The 15507-nt window shown below is 42.7% G+C and overlaps 1 protein-coding gene across 3 annotated transcripts in view; it reads left to right on the forward strand.

Annotated features, from left to right (window-relative positions):
- The window catches only part of cacna1ea (calcium channel, voltage-dependent, R type, alpha 1E subunit a), a 69533-nt gene that overhangs the window by 10014 nt on the left and 44012 nt on the right, over nucleotides 1–15507 (forward strand). For all 3 annotated transcript variants that reach the window (XM_078108437.1, XM_078108438.1, XM_078108439.1), the window contains exon 3: nucleotides 12867–13132. In XM_078108437.1, the coding sequence (XP_077964563.1) occupies nucleotides 12867–13132 (266 nt within the window). The remainder of the gene's footprint in view (nucleotides 1–12866; nucleotides 13133–15507) is intronic.

Here is a 15507-nt window from a genome sequence, read left to right on the forward strand (position 1 = left end):
TGGGAACAGCTGGTTGTAATTTGTGTGCATGTGCACTGGAGTATTAGTTTCTTGAGTTGCATTGATTTCTAGTCCTCTGGGTCCAACGCCACGCCTGCATTGGGTGCTCGTCATCTTTTACACTGAACAACTCGTCTGTTTGAGTGCACTCACACTGTGTCGGCACACATTCACAGCAAACGGATGAAAGCGACATCAAGAAGCTGACTGCGGTCACGATACAATTGCGTCTCTTTAAATGGCACTTTCTTTCTCTTGAAAGGTGTTGAGAAAACCTCTGCGTTAAGGTGGGAAAGTTCATTCAGATTTCATATTTAAAAAAATAATTGAATGAATGTTTTATTAGAAGTTTGTTTAACTTTGTGAGGTGGAACCAGCTCGAGGACAAACATTAACACATAAACACATTTTGTTTTATTTATCTATTGCGCCCATTCAATGCTCCTCGAGGCCAATGGGGGATATTTGGATATATAAATAAAATTGACTTGGGTTGCATAGCAAAAGCGAATAATTCCAACCAGTTAAACACTCCTTCATATTGCTGGCCACATTTCTCTGCTCCAGATCAGAAGCTCATTTGTCTTTGTTTAGAGAAAATATGACACCACATTCACAATTGGCCCCGAACATTTTGTTCTGCATTTAATTTGTTTCAGCCTGACATACTGTCTGTGTGTGATTGTAGTTAATTGGCTGCCATGCGGACCGGCAACACACACACACACACACACACACACACACACACACGCACACACAAATAAGACTCAGCACAGTAAAGACTGATATTTAGGGATGTTAAATCAACAATTCACATAATGCTTCACAGGTGATGTGCTGCAGGCCTCAGAGGTCACAGATGAAACATGACGACTCTGGCACCACAGTCATTGCTGCAGCCGTCGTGCGCTTGCTGTGTTTGTATGTACAGTACTTTGTGATGTCAGTGGTTATCTCTGCACGGCTGTACGCCCAGGTCTTGTTGGCGCTATTCTCGGCAGGGGTGTGTTTATAGACTTGGACCCAGTATGTGACCATTATTTGTACTGATCACAACCGGATCGGAGCACACAGTGTCAGTGTTTTTGTTAAGGCGCCAGGCACAAGCCTCATTATTTTTCCACCGGTACAAAGAACATGGTTTGGGTTTATTTTAATTTTTTTGTGGGAGACCAACTGAGACCAACTGGGTGTAGCAGGGCCATAACCAAATGGCTTTTTATTTTGCAAGCGGCTTGCCTCCATGAATGTTTGTATATCAATTCACATGATATCTTATACAGGCATGTCCCGGTCCTCAAAGGATGAACCCTGCCGAACTCGGTGATCTTGTGACTGTTTCTTCAGCGTCGGCATGAGGATTACATTTGCGGTTTCAGTGAAATGTCTTGGTTGGCTTGGTTTTTCATGAAGCTTTTGTAATGTGATAGTTCTCCTCTGGGTGAATTGTAATCACTTTGGTGATCCCTTCATTCCAGTCTACTGGCAGCACCAATACTTTATTTTTTACCAAGATACTTGCAGAAGACATTTCTAAGAGCCTTATGGTTGTACTTAAAGCTATATGTTTGTATGCTAATATGCTAAGCTAAGATTTTTTATGTTGCTCAAGGCAGAGCAGAGCTGCTACCTAGCTGCAAACCCTTGTTGTAGTCACAAGGTCATGGTTATAATGTTATCAATCTGGAAAGATACTACATAAATTAGATAAAATATGCATTTACATTAAGTTTGAATCTGGCTGCATCGCTCAGTGTTTGTCCGCCAACAAAGCGTGAGCTCTGAAACATCGCCTGCACACATGGCCTCACACCTTTGGTTCCTCGTCAACCTGTTGAGCTGCTTGTCGGACAGATATTCAGGAGAGAAGACTCTAAGATTTACAATCTTGGTCATTCACATATTCTCCCAAAGACTGCGTGAGTGTGTGATTGATGTTTCAAACAGAGCCATGAATGGGCATCAAGGCATGCAATCTAAATGTCATAAAAACCTGTTCGCTCATCTATACCAATTGCGCGACGGCACTCGTAGCTCCGAGCTACAGTTACTCAGTCCGAGGTCAATGGAGGATTTCTGAAAAGGTCATCTTAGGCATCTTTGCTTCTCCCATCAATGTTTTACTACTCAGGGTTTGACAGTTTACCAGGCCAGCCACCTGACTCTTTATAATCTGCTTCTCCTCGTACGCGTCTCCTTCTCCTTCATTATTGTCTCTCCCTCTCTGTGTCAGACAGACACCCAGCGCAGTTTAAATGTCAGAGCTGTTTGTCATAAGTGAATTATTGATGATGACATGCTGAAAAGCCACATTCAGCGGCACAAAACCATGTGTCTGTCAAACAATATGCAGAACGGAGAAGGCAATGTTATTGAGGGAGAATATGTGACGAGGTGAGGGGAGGTAATGTTTGCTCACTTGCTCGCTCCATAATAATGTTTTTGTTCATTCAAGCTGGCATATTTGTTTTGCGGCGAGGATGTATTTGTTTTGTACGGGGATGAAGACGGCGCGCCTCTCATTAAGTGATAAAGCGATACACTGCACCTCGCGTCCAGCCTCACATTCTGCTCTCTCTCCGTCTGTCTTCCCGTGTTTGGATGGCAAACCAGCAAACTGACACTGTTGATGACCATCACAGAGATGGAGAGAGATCATGAGTTACCAAGCTGTCGGATATGTCAGTCGGTGATGGCGTCTGAGTTTGGCTAAATTTGGCTCCGGGGTTTAGAATAGAGACATTGACGGGATGGCAGTTGGAAGTGCAGCAAAAAGAGACTGATACAGAGGGAAGTAATATGAAACTCAGTTTTGTTCTTATATGTTGTCATTTATTATCGATTTAATAGCGTTGATAATTGATTGCTCTGATTGTGGCGTAGTCTTTGTCCTCGTTGGTTTTGATGATCAACTTCAAGACAATATTGATGAAATACAGTTGTGTTTAAAAATAGCATATACTTTATTGTCGTATTGTATTATCACAATGCCACTATATTGACCTTTGTCGAAATGCCACCCCTCCCTCTCATTGTCCCCACGTACCTGCCAAAAGACTGTTGTCACTATCAGTAAAGGTAAAAATGGTTTCAGCTAAATGCCAGCGTTAGCATAGCAGCATTGACAAAGCTAACAATGCTTATGTTTAGTAAGAATACTTCACAATCCACATATTAGTTTAGTGTTTTAGCATAGTTGCTAATCAGGGCTAAGAACTGAGCAGAATCTGATTATATTTGCAGACATTTGGACATAAAAGTATTGGAGAAAAAATTAACCTGATGATGAAGATATCACCAAAGTGGTTACATTTCCTCTTTAGGGGGACGTCACAATAGCTGTTTATACCCAAACCACAAATCCTTTTGTGATACGATGGAACTCAAACATCCCAAAAGTCATTATCATTCATTATCTGGGAGTCAACAAAGTCCATTCAAGCGATTGTGGCACTTTATCTTTAAGATGTCGAGATCATCTCCATGCTCCCTTTGCATGTTCCCAATTCTTTCAGTATCCCAGCACTAAATGTTACTGCCATGCATCTCTGGGCTCGTGCTCTGCTAAATAACACCAGCGACGTATCCTGAGGGACCTTGAAATATGGCCTCCGGTCGTCCCATTCAACACTCCACGACAGCCGCCCGCTTTCTCATTTACTATTGAACATTCCCACTCAGATGGGCAGAGACCGAAAACAGGACTATAAATGAGTATGGTTCGCAGATACTTCTCACATTTATTGTCTGTTTAATAATTAATAAGATGATAGATCTGCTGAACTCACTTGCTTCGAGCAATGTCTTGAAATGATGTATTGGCTCTGTGTTTTATGGAATTTTCATGTTATTTCTGTGTGAGAAAGGTCTGAAGAAGTGAAGCTAGGTATTGACTGTAATTCTGGAAATTAAAGGAGAAAACCTTGTGAGGAACACAGCGCGAGATCCATGTTTCTCAGATCATTGGAACACTTGATTAAGAATCCATTATTTATTGACTTAGAAGCAGCCTATCAACCCCTGTCAAAATAGGAACTGATTCATGTTAGATCATTATTTACCTTGATTTACTGACTGAAACAGATTAACGTTGCTGGAAAGATACATTTTTCTGAGAGGCTGGTTCGCTTTTCAGCTTCTGCCAGGAAAAGAAGCACTCTGTGTTGACCTCCCACTCTGCCCTTTGGTATTAAACCATTTTGCACAGGAAGCAATGGGCCCTGCCAACACATACAAATAAAACACCCTCATGTAATGATGTTTGGCCAGAGAAGTTACACCTTTAACCTCCCAAAGACACACACACACTTAAAATTGGTTCTGGCAGGAAGTTATTCAACCTTTGATTGTCAAGTTGCAAAAAGGTGAAGTTATAAATCTAGAACTACTGTCACGGTGTGGTGCACTTCCTGTCTTATTTTGTAGTTTTCTGCCACTCGTGTCCCCGGGTAACTTCACTTCCTGCCTGGTCCTGTCATCCCCTGTGATTGTCGGATTGTTTCCACCTGTGTCCAATCACCTGCACCTCCCTTGTGTATTTAAGCAGTGTGCGTTGTTTTTCGTTTGTGGAGTCATTGTCCTTAGTCACGGATGTTCCTGTATATCGTCTTGATGTTCCGCTTTCCTGCCTGCCTCTTTTCCCCCGGTTTGTGTGTGTGTTTTTGCCTGTTGGCGTTTTGCTTTTGCCTTTTTGACTATTAAAGTCCTTTTGCTTTCAACGTCTGCGTTTGATTCCTACCTTCCTACCCAACCCTGACAACTACAATCATATCACATTTCAGAAAATATTATTTCTCATGAAAATGCTGCAAATAAAAAACATTACTGCCTGTTTGGCAAAAATGTTATAATTCATTATTTTGTCAGGATTTAGAACTGTATTAAGGTTCATTTCACCACTCCAGAACAAAACTTTAATACTGACTTTACCCCCACTGTGTGTGTGTGTGTGTGTGTGTGGGGTAAGTCTGCATGTTCATGTGTGTGCGCGTACGCTCAAACTAGCTGAGCTGTCATGTGCTTCTTTCAACATTAAAGCCCTGACACTAAAGGGGATGCATGTGCGCCCCGCCATAGACCTTGAATTCACTCCCGTTCGTTTATTCAAAGCTCCAGATTTGAATATCAAAGATGATTGTGATGTGCTCCGAGAGTTCAATGCTGTTAGCTTATTGGAGCAAATAATACCTTTGTAGTACAACAGGATTTATTTCAGTCACTGATGCTTTCAAGCCAAATGGGCTTATCACGAGGGCCTTAGCTGTATCTAATAGCCTTTTTTGGCCGCCCTATTGTGACATTACAATTTGGTAGTGGGTTGGAATATGTGGCCAGCATCACGACACCCACATTAACTTTTGATGGCGACCTATGCAGGGAAACAAGCCAGAGACCCGCCCCAAAACGTGTGAGCGAGATATTCATCACATCCATTCCACAGCTCTCAAAACCAGAGGGAGCCCAAACGCTGCAGCTATGTGACTTATGTTGCTCCAGGAGGGTAGTATGTATTACAAATGGGTAGAAGGCTGCTGGGTAAGCAAACTGAGTCATCATCAATATCCAACGTGGCAGCCAACTACTGCCTCAACGTGGTGTCTGTGACCTCTAGTGGAGCTGCTGAGAACTCATTCATGCATTCATAAGACACATGGATGTTGTAGCCCGTGGAGTAATCATCAGTTTGTACGATGATGCCGTTTAAAATAAATGGGTAAACGCGGGCATCATAATCCAACCGGAAGGATTTGTCAAAGACAGGGAGTGATTTAGACGGATTTTCCCGAATTATTCGAGCAGATGCACAATGAGAACAAGGGGGACATATCGCATATGTAAAGCTCTTTTTGGAGTTGGATCTGGCACGCGTAAACATCGATGGAGAGAAGCAGTGGCTGAGACTGCAAACACACAAAGAGCTGATGAATCATTGCTTCATTTTATTCATCTCAAGCCACGATGCTTGTTGGATGAGCGTGGTTTTGCCCTCCAGAGGCCACTCGTAATCCACAGTCTTAGTGATTCACTGCAGCTTCAGTCGAGCTCGTCTGCACAGTGTGTTCTCCAGACCAGAGCAGCTGCCACTTAAGAAGCCATTAGGTAATGATGTGGGGAAAGTCTGTCCTGTAGAGTGAAAATTCAAGCCAATCAGTGTCCGCCGAGAAAGTCTCAGTAATGTGAGTAAAGTGTCAACCATCTGCTTACGACTGGCAGGCTTATTCCTGGCTTTTCTTGATTAACCCACCTGCTTCCCACCGTTTGTTTTGCACTGTGTTGCTGAAACCTGGAGTGAAAAAGGTCTCCTAAAGTATTATTTACGTTGAACAATAAAACTACAGTTCAAGGGGCTTATTCTGAAAATGCATGTTTTCCTCCCTTTTTAAGGTTTTTTCACATGTGTTGTTTGTACAATAAATAATAATAAATTGTACCCTCATAGCAAAAGCTTGCATTGTAAAAAGGGAAATCACAAAAGTATTTAAATGATTAGGGTTAATGTTATTACTGTGGAGCGTAATTTGGGGGTCCTGAGGGCTTCCGGTGGATGGAAGGAGAGAGGCGGGTCTGGATAGTTCCTTGGAAATCCATCATGGGCCTGGGGGAGTGAGGAGGCGCAGTAAACAGCAGCTGAGGGGCAGACTGAGCTAAATAAAAAAACAACTGAGGCCACTGTTACATAAACATACATATTCTTACATTTTACAGTTATCAGGCAGTACAATCAATTGTAAGACATTGTCCTCTCAATTGGTTGAACTGCCAATATCCAAACAGAAAACAGAGATTTGGGAATTTAATTTTGTACATTAAATAATGTAATACGTCTGTTTGTCACTAGATGGAGATAACTGCTTAGCAATAGCATCTTCCATCACATTTGACTATTCAGCAAATATGCAGCATTAGACATGATTTAGGGTACATAATGTCATAGTTGTGTTAGTACACATATGAATTAGTTTCATACTAACATACAGAAGCATCTTTGGTGTTTTAAACAATAAATATTAGCTGTAAGTGTCTTCCCCTGCGCTATAATGGATCTAGATGCTAAAACCTAAGTGGCCCCACAATGATATTCACATTCAAGATTTTTTGGGATGTTGTACCAGAGAGACAAACATTAGGCAACATTTTTCAATAATGAAAGTCAACAGTTCACCACAGAGGATTCATTACACGGCCAAAGACCCAGCTAATTAGTTAATAATGTTGCAAAATTCTAAATTAAGTAGCTTAAATTGATGTAATATCTCAGACAGTCATAAAAATGTCTGCGTTGATGCTTGTTTTGTTACCTGGTTGATGATTTTAGCACACCCTTCACTGTCTAACTGTTGCATCGACCTCTCCAAACTGAAACCAGGTTAACAACATGCGTGTACCGGGGTCGTTCGCTTGGAGACAACGATCATAACTCAGCCCTGCTTGGGGAACAGGGATTTAAATAGCTTATTCCATAAAATCTAGGGTTACGGCGACAAATTATCAGCACGGAGAATAGGGGCATGTCAGATCAGTTGCTAGGAAACAAGTAGGAGGAAGACAACAGTCGTGGGCAGAAATCTGGGTTGGGTCGAGAGTGAGAGAGCGAGAGATTGATTCAGGCCAAGAAAGCAAGCGGCATTGCTGCTATTTCCATGCAACGTCCTTGCAAACGGACAACTATTGATTCTGCCACGCCCAATTGTAATTATTCCCATTTTCTATGATCAAGGTCTCCAACGTGAAGCCCGGAACTTCATTTTGTGGTTCTTGCAGAGCTCATTGTTAACACACACCCGGACACATGCTGAGCCACACATACACTCGCTCACACATGCACAAAAGTGCTCTCATGGTCCAAACCATTAACATCTCAATGAAGCTAAATATAGTCCGGTCTCCCAGTCCCTTCATCTTAGCACATCAATAGCTCTGGCTTTTGTGTCCTTCTGTTCGGGCGGAGCTTTCGGGTGTCATGTTGAATTCTGGGGTCTGGCCGATGGCACAGTGACCCAGCACAGCGGTTAAATTGGGCAACTTCGTAGATTTACTTTGTTCTTTTTCTTTTTTTTAGCATCACATGATACACATACAAGTAGATAAATTACATCATAGCACTTGACGTATACGGCCACTACAGATAAGTAGCTGTTGTTGGAGGAGAGTAATACTCTAATAGTTTTTAGTTACTCTTAACTAGTTAGATTGAATACAGTTGTTTGAGCAGCTCGACCAATGGGCTCATCCACGTCTCCAACTGCGCTTCAAGCACATTTTCTACAGGAAATATTGCGTTTTTACATTTGCCAGGATGATCAGGTCTTTTCTAACTCAATATTTATCCGTAATTCAGACTTTCAGCGGCAGCATCCATCAGCCTCACAGACAGACGGCGTGAACCGGTTATCCTTCGTGCAGGTGCATTTCTGTAAATTGAATAAATTGTGTGACGGCCCCGATTGCGCGCTGGGTTCATGGTGCTCTCTGGTGCTCTCTGGCTCCGGGGCTGCAGACCTGTTTGAACTAATCAGTGACAGGGGACACACCTGTGCTCGTGGTGACGCACACACGTTGTGTCAGGCCTGCGAGTCTGAGGGCAGTTCACATTATTCACCCCCCTTTACCGATGGCTCCCATTTATTTGTTTGACGTGTTTTGATTATTTTGTGGTTGACAAATTACTTTATTTGTCAGCGTGCCGTTTCTGTGCGGGCCATTTTAATTGGATTGACGCCTTTGCATGTTGAGGCACAATGAAAAACGTCTCAGTATTTGAACGTTTTCGCACTGTTTGCAGCTAATTTATGGTGCGTTTTGTGGCCTTTGTAAGAGCGCTGTGGTTGAAGGAGTGTCTTGTGTTGAGTTTGCACGGCCTATTTCATATCATTGCACACATATATAATCATGCAAATAACAAGAAAGTTAAGAGGTGATCATTTATTTTTCTGTTTTTCTGTATTAAAATATCTGCCCTAAGGAGCAGGTGCAAATGTACAGAAAGTTGCACATCACTTCTTACCCAAAGATTGTGTTACGTACTTTGGACAATATGTAAAATCTGAACTTCACTGAATTTTGGCCACGTTGAAAACTTGCACCGACAACTCAGATCAGTGGTTCTCAAATGGGGTACGTGAAGGCACGTTTGTTTCATGCAAAATGGATTTATAAGATCCTTGAAGAGGCAAAGTTGTGTAAACCTCTTTGTAAAAGCAGATTTGTCTTTACTCTGGACGCCATGTCTTTTACATTCTGTACAGTTCCAACTGTATGTGCCACACTGCACAGTGTGCGTGTTGCTGCTGCTCTTTCTGGCTGGCGGTCAGGAAACCAAAGTCGTCTGCACCTTTCTGAAGCTGATCGTTGCTCAGTTTGTTGATTAAAGCCTTGATGAATCAACGTGCACAGACAACAGATTGGCCTTTCTGGTCTTGTCTGCCGTAGTAATGGCTCGATGGAAAGATGTTGGCGGCAAACGTTCACATGACAACCGAACACGTGCGACGTGAATTAACATGTGGGCTTTCATGTGACTGTTCTTCTCCTCGGGGTTGAGAAGCTAATTTAGTTACAGCGCTATTAGGCGAAGAGCCTGATAATAACCAGGTTTCAAATACACCAGCATGCCAGGTTCACTCGCTCTATTTATAAATTGAAATCTTTGTTCTCGCCACAGTCCTGTGTCACTAAGTCCCATTAACGAAGCCGGGACTGTCGACCTGTTGTCACGACAGCAAGTCACCGTGGTAACCTGGGGTTCGTTGGTTTTTGCAAGATAGACATCTCTTACAGCCAGGAGAATATACTCCAACACTAACAACACATTATCTCCACTAATATAGTACAGAAGTACAGAGAGCACTATACAGCTAGATATGTTCTAGCTGTATTGTATTTCACAGTCCTGAGAAATATTAGTTTTTATCCTTCAAAAAATGTGATTTGTCCTTTCCAACTTTCACCTGCAGCTGTAGGAGTTGTTTTGGTAACCAAATACTGCACCTCTTCGATATATTATAGAGGTTACAGACTTTTTCAAACACATTTTTTGACACCACGATAATATCTTTATTTAATTCATTTAGTTAATTTTTCTGGACACAATAATCATGTCGTGAAAATTGTATATCACATCCTCCATTAATATACTCTTAAAAATTAAAATATTGACAAACTGACACATTTTGAGTTTTGTATTTTTGCATTGATAAGATTACAACAACTTTTAGGTTGACAGGTTGTCAAAAATCCTCCGCCAGTATGACACTTGCCTTATCTCTCCAATGACTCAGTGGAGGACTCATTGATATTCATAACTGCAGATCAAAATCCTTATTAGAAAGTGATTTTATTAATGGATTATTAACCTTTCACACCAAGGATGAACAACAGAGGAACATTGCAACCCTAAAACTATTGCAATCAATGACTTATACATTGATCCTTAGTTACAGCTTGTAAGCTCTTTATAAAGTGTGCTTCACTATAGATATTTTCTAAAACAAACATTGTCCAGGTGGCCAGTGATGATTGGTTGATCTGAACCTTCCAGCAAAAACTTTAAAGTTGTATTTCAGTTGTAGTCCTTCAAAAAAAAAAACTCTTTTTATTAAAGAAACCCAAAGCATCATAGACAACAAAGAGACTCCACCGACTTGCTTTCCGCCTTTTTTCCCCTTGAAGGAACCATTGTCCATCCACCCTAATCATCCCTATTGCTAACGCCTAATTACCATAATTCACTCCTCACCTCTCAGCCAGCGAGCCGCGGCTACTCTGCTCTCTGTAATGGCATCACCGCTGCACAGAGGAAGTGGTTGAAGTCACATTTCCATCGCACTTAGCTGGGATCGAAATAACAAAAAGCGAGGGAAACGTGATCTTTAAACATTTTTTTCCCCCCTCCCAAATGGAGGAGACCGTTGTGGGACACTTTGTACTTCTATTCTCATCACTTATAATGAGGAGATGTCAGAGATCTGTCTGTTATGTGTTCTATTTTTAACGTCCATAATGTGTTGGAGCTCTAATGAGTTGGAGGCCACACACCATTGATCACTGCCTTCATCACACCATCACAAAATCACCCATCATTGTCGGCGCCGTGGTGATCTCATCCTCCCGTTTGACGTTGGTTTCCATAAACATCAGTTTGTGAATCTTACTTCCACCTTCATTTTACTTTCGAATTTTGCTTCACACTCTGTTTATCTCAACATCCATGGGATAGATGTCAAAAATAATTCTCTGTGGCTTTGAGTCAGATCACTCTACAACTATTATATAGCTGTGTTACAGATGACCCTGAACATTTGTGTTTGACCAAAGGCGTTGGCTTATGATCAAATATCTGCAAATTAATGACATTAACTTTATCGGAGGTTCTTTTAACTCTATGCTTTTCTTAAAATGCTAACTGAGATGTTAGCATCATTATTATGTGTGTCAGCGTGCTGCTTTTTGCACAAAGCACACAGGAAGAAGAAACCTGTTTGTAGAATAAATTCATCATTGGTTTTATCATTGGTTTAACGCATAAAATACTATCAGTCTTGTCCTCTTTCAGCCAATTTTCCTCATTGATTCATGTACATTTTCTCAGATCTGACAGATGTAACATTTTAACTCCACACTCTCACCCCATCCTCTTCCCTGGGAAAAGCTTTCCTCCTCCTCCTTAGAGTTGATATGATCACTTACAACCAGCACACAGCGGCACTAGCCATTAATAGGCTGTGAACACTGTAATTAGCCAAAGATGCTGCATGGCTGCTGTTTGCAACAGGTGTTTACTACTGCAGCATGTCCCCTCTTCAAACGGTATAATGTTGCTATGCTGACCACTCACTCCAAAAAGCTCATCCCAAAGTAGATTTTTACTTCACCCACATTTACAGCAGACACATTAAGTCACCACTGCTCCTGGTATCTCAAATAACTAAAAAGGTTCACAAGCTGCCAAATGTTCAATTTTGTTGGTTTAATCCTAATTATTGGTTTTGATCATGACTTTGTCAACTCTGTTTGTCACGTTCTGTACGTTTAACGCGTGGTTTGTTAACTGAATCTGCTAAAGTGCACGTGGGAGGTTATGAAGAGGAGCATGTGGCGGAGACGCCGCTCTCATTCTGCTCCAAACGGCGCGGTGGAGAAGGTGGATGCACTTCTTTCGCTTCCCCCAATGCAAACAAGACTCATGGAGGCTTTTCTTTTCCGATGCACGTGACACATAGTTTCCCGTTTGCTTTGTCATTTCGGGCGGGGGGGGGGTTGGAAAATGCCAAAGTTTTTTTCTTCATTTTTTTCCGGTCGTGATAGCGGTAGTATAGGATGTTCTTGTGGTAGGTGGTCATCGGGAGAAGAGGAGGCAGAGGTGATGTGGTCTGAGAACTGCTGCCAGTAATTATCAGAACCCCTTGGATCCGCCTGCGCTCGTGCGTGACGCTCAGCGGACTGAGGATGGCTGAAGACGGGACCTGTTGCCGCCTCTCTCAAAGACATGAGTGTGTTGGATGTGAATCATAAACTGGGAAATGAATCCTTTCCCCCGGCTTCATTCAAGACGACGGATTGTATAACGAGGCGGAATTGAATTACTTTTTGGATCGGTGTCCTTTTGATTTACGCAGAGCGCACTTGAAATCGGCGAGCGCCTCCAAATCGGACCGACCAGGGAGACACACCCGTGAACCCATTTTGAAGTAGAGGAACACTGAGTTTGGTGGTGGATTTTCGTTTTTTTGCGAATTAACCTGACGATGGACTAAAGCTGGTCAGGATCTGGCCACCCCGCAGCTGGCTCGCCCGTAGCGCAGCACCGCGCCCTCCTTTTCAAGGAGACTATAACCTCCCTTTCCTCTCCCCGTCTCCCTTCCCGACAGAATGGCCCGGTTTGGAGACGACGTGCCGGGCTTGTTGAGCTCAGGTGATGGAGGGTCCGAGCGCAACCGCAACCGCGATGGGGCGGCCGTGTCCACAGGTGGCATCTCCCCCGCCTTCAAGCAGACCAAAGCGCAGCGCGCCCGCACCATGGCCTTGTACAACCCCATCCCGGTCAGGGAGAACTGCTTCACCGTCAACAGGTCCCTCTTCATCTTTGGCGAGGACAACGTGGTCAGGAAGTACGCCAAGAAAGTCATTGAGTGGCCATATCCTTTTTTCCCCCTTCTGCTGTATGTTTTAAATGAAGCGGGTGATGTGTGAAATATACAAACGCCTTCGTCGGAGAAAGGAGTCGTGTGGGAGTGAATCATTGAGGTGGGTAAACTGTGACAAATAAACACGAACCGTTTTATTTTATTCCTACAAGTGCACACAATTTCACGGGCAAGTCCCTAAACAACCAAATTATATTCAGTGTGGGGCCCCAAATGTCTCTTTCAGCACCATGGACAGCACACACACACACACACACACACACACACACACACACACACACACACACACACACACACACACACACACACACACACACACACACACAGTGTTACTCATTTGAATGCACGCCAGGAACTGTTTGAATAAGTCAACCATTATTTTTGGGGGGTAGTGTATTCATTTAATTTAGTGCAATACTGCACAACAGTGAATTATGAATTGTAGAATATAGGACAACAAACATTACAATCAGACTGTGAAACAGACCAGTGACATTATTTTACCATTTTAATCATAAGTCCATAAGTGGATGGAATTATCAATCGGGGTATTTCTCAGGTTAATGATAATAACTACATATTGGGGCGGAGATGTCAATGGAAATGTTTATTAGCAGAACACACAAGAGTTTTGCTATTTATGGTTTTGTAGGGCTATGAGGACCTTCTGTTGGTCTTTTAACACAACCGCCCCTGCTGACAATGTAGAGTGAATGTAACAAGTTCAACTAGAGCTGCAACGACCGGTTGATTAATCAAGTAGATGAAAGTAATCCACAACGAGTCATTTTTTACAGGTGCTATACAGTAATTGGAGAAGTGCTCATTAGTATAGCAGCCAACATGTAAACATATAGTGGAATCATTTCCAGAGACCAGAGAACAAAAGTGTCTCCCCCTCTTTGTGTGTTGTAATCCGAGCTTCTCCTCGTTATGTTGACATAGCCGGCCGGCTGCACTTGGTGCATTTATGAATGTTCGCATGACCCGATGGCCGACGCTGTGCACTGTGCTCATGCTATTAATCCAAGGAGTAGCAGTCCCCAAACCTCTGCTGCCTAACCACTTTTAATGGCTTTTCAACCATGATGTAGCACTAATGATTATTTTCGCCCCCGAGGAGGACGGCGGCAAACGTCCATTGGTGGCGTGTTCGTGCTGCCGCTGTGCCGCTCACCGGGGCCCCGGCCAGGTGTGGCCTCCTCTCTGCTATTGTTCTGCTCCGCTCAACAGCTTTCTGACTGACTGACTGGCCTAGTTGATTATAATAAAAACCGCAAATAGAACGCGTGGGCCCCTATTGTTGATCGCTGTGTATTGTCTCCAGGCTCGCCCATCTATAGAGGTGATTAAAAATAGAAACAGGAGGAGTTTCGGTCAACAAGAGGTGTTTGTGTGTGTGTGCGTCTGTGTGTGTGTGTGTGTGTGTGTGTGTGTGTGTGTGTTAGTTATCCTATCCTACTTCGTCCCCTCGGTGGTTCGGTCATAAGCAACGCTGATGGTATATTTGCACTCACCAGCACATATTCTGTGTCCAGAGTACAATCTAACACAAATATTATGTGTGCTGCAGCGACCAGAAGGAAAGCAGCCAGACTAAATAACCTCCAGGTTGATGTGCGGTTGAGGACGGAGTGTCTCGTTACATCTAATGAGCTCCACTGTATCTGATTAACAGGAATTATATGCAATGATGTCGGATCGTGCTGTCATATACTACCACAAATCGTTAGTCATTACTATAAACATCCCATAGCATTCTGTTCACTAATATGGTTTTGAGGAGACTGAAGCTGAGCCGGTTCATTCTGTGTGATGTTCGGCTCTTCAATATGTGTGCGTCATGTTTGGAGTGGGAGGATTAATTACCGGTAAATACACGAGTAAGCACAAACGACAACACACGTTGTTCACATGAAAACACACGTTGGCAATGATACAAACAGTTTATACAGTCGACATCGGCAGGATATGTTCTTTAGCCTGGTTGAAGACGTACAAGAATACATTGCACTTTTAAGCTAATATAGCAAACCTGTTAGCAAACAGTTGTCCATTTACACATATGAGCATTTAGCCACTTTTGGGGTTCTCTATCAATTCTTGAGGTTAATTGGTCCGTTTCACAAACTGGCAGTTTCCCTTGATCACTCAAACTAAAGATGAACCTTATTGTGTTAATAACCGCCATAGCCTTTAAAGCTGTGGTTCTCAACCAGTGTTTTCAGCGTTTTAACCCCTGTGGAATATACTTATATTTATCAAATAACATTTTCAAGCATTTATTTTTAATCTCATCTGAGACTCAAATTGGTCCTTATAGAAATGGAGACACTAAAGCACACACACTGTCTCAGCTGGGCAT

This window comes from Gasterosteus aculeatus, chromosome 8, assembly GCF_964276395.1.
Source record: "Gasterosteus aculeatus chromosome 8, fGasAcu3.hap1.1, whole genome shotgun sequence".
Lineage (NCBI taxonomy): Eukaryota > Metazoa > Chordata > Actinopteri > Perciformes > Gasterosteidae > Gasterosteus > Gasterosteus aculeatus.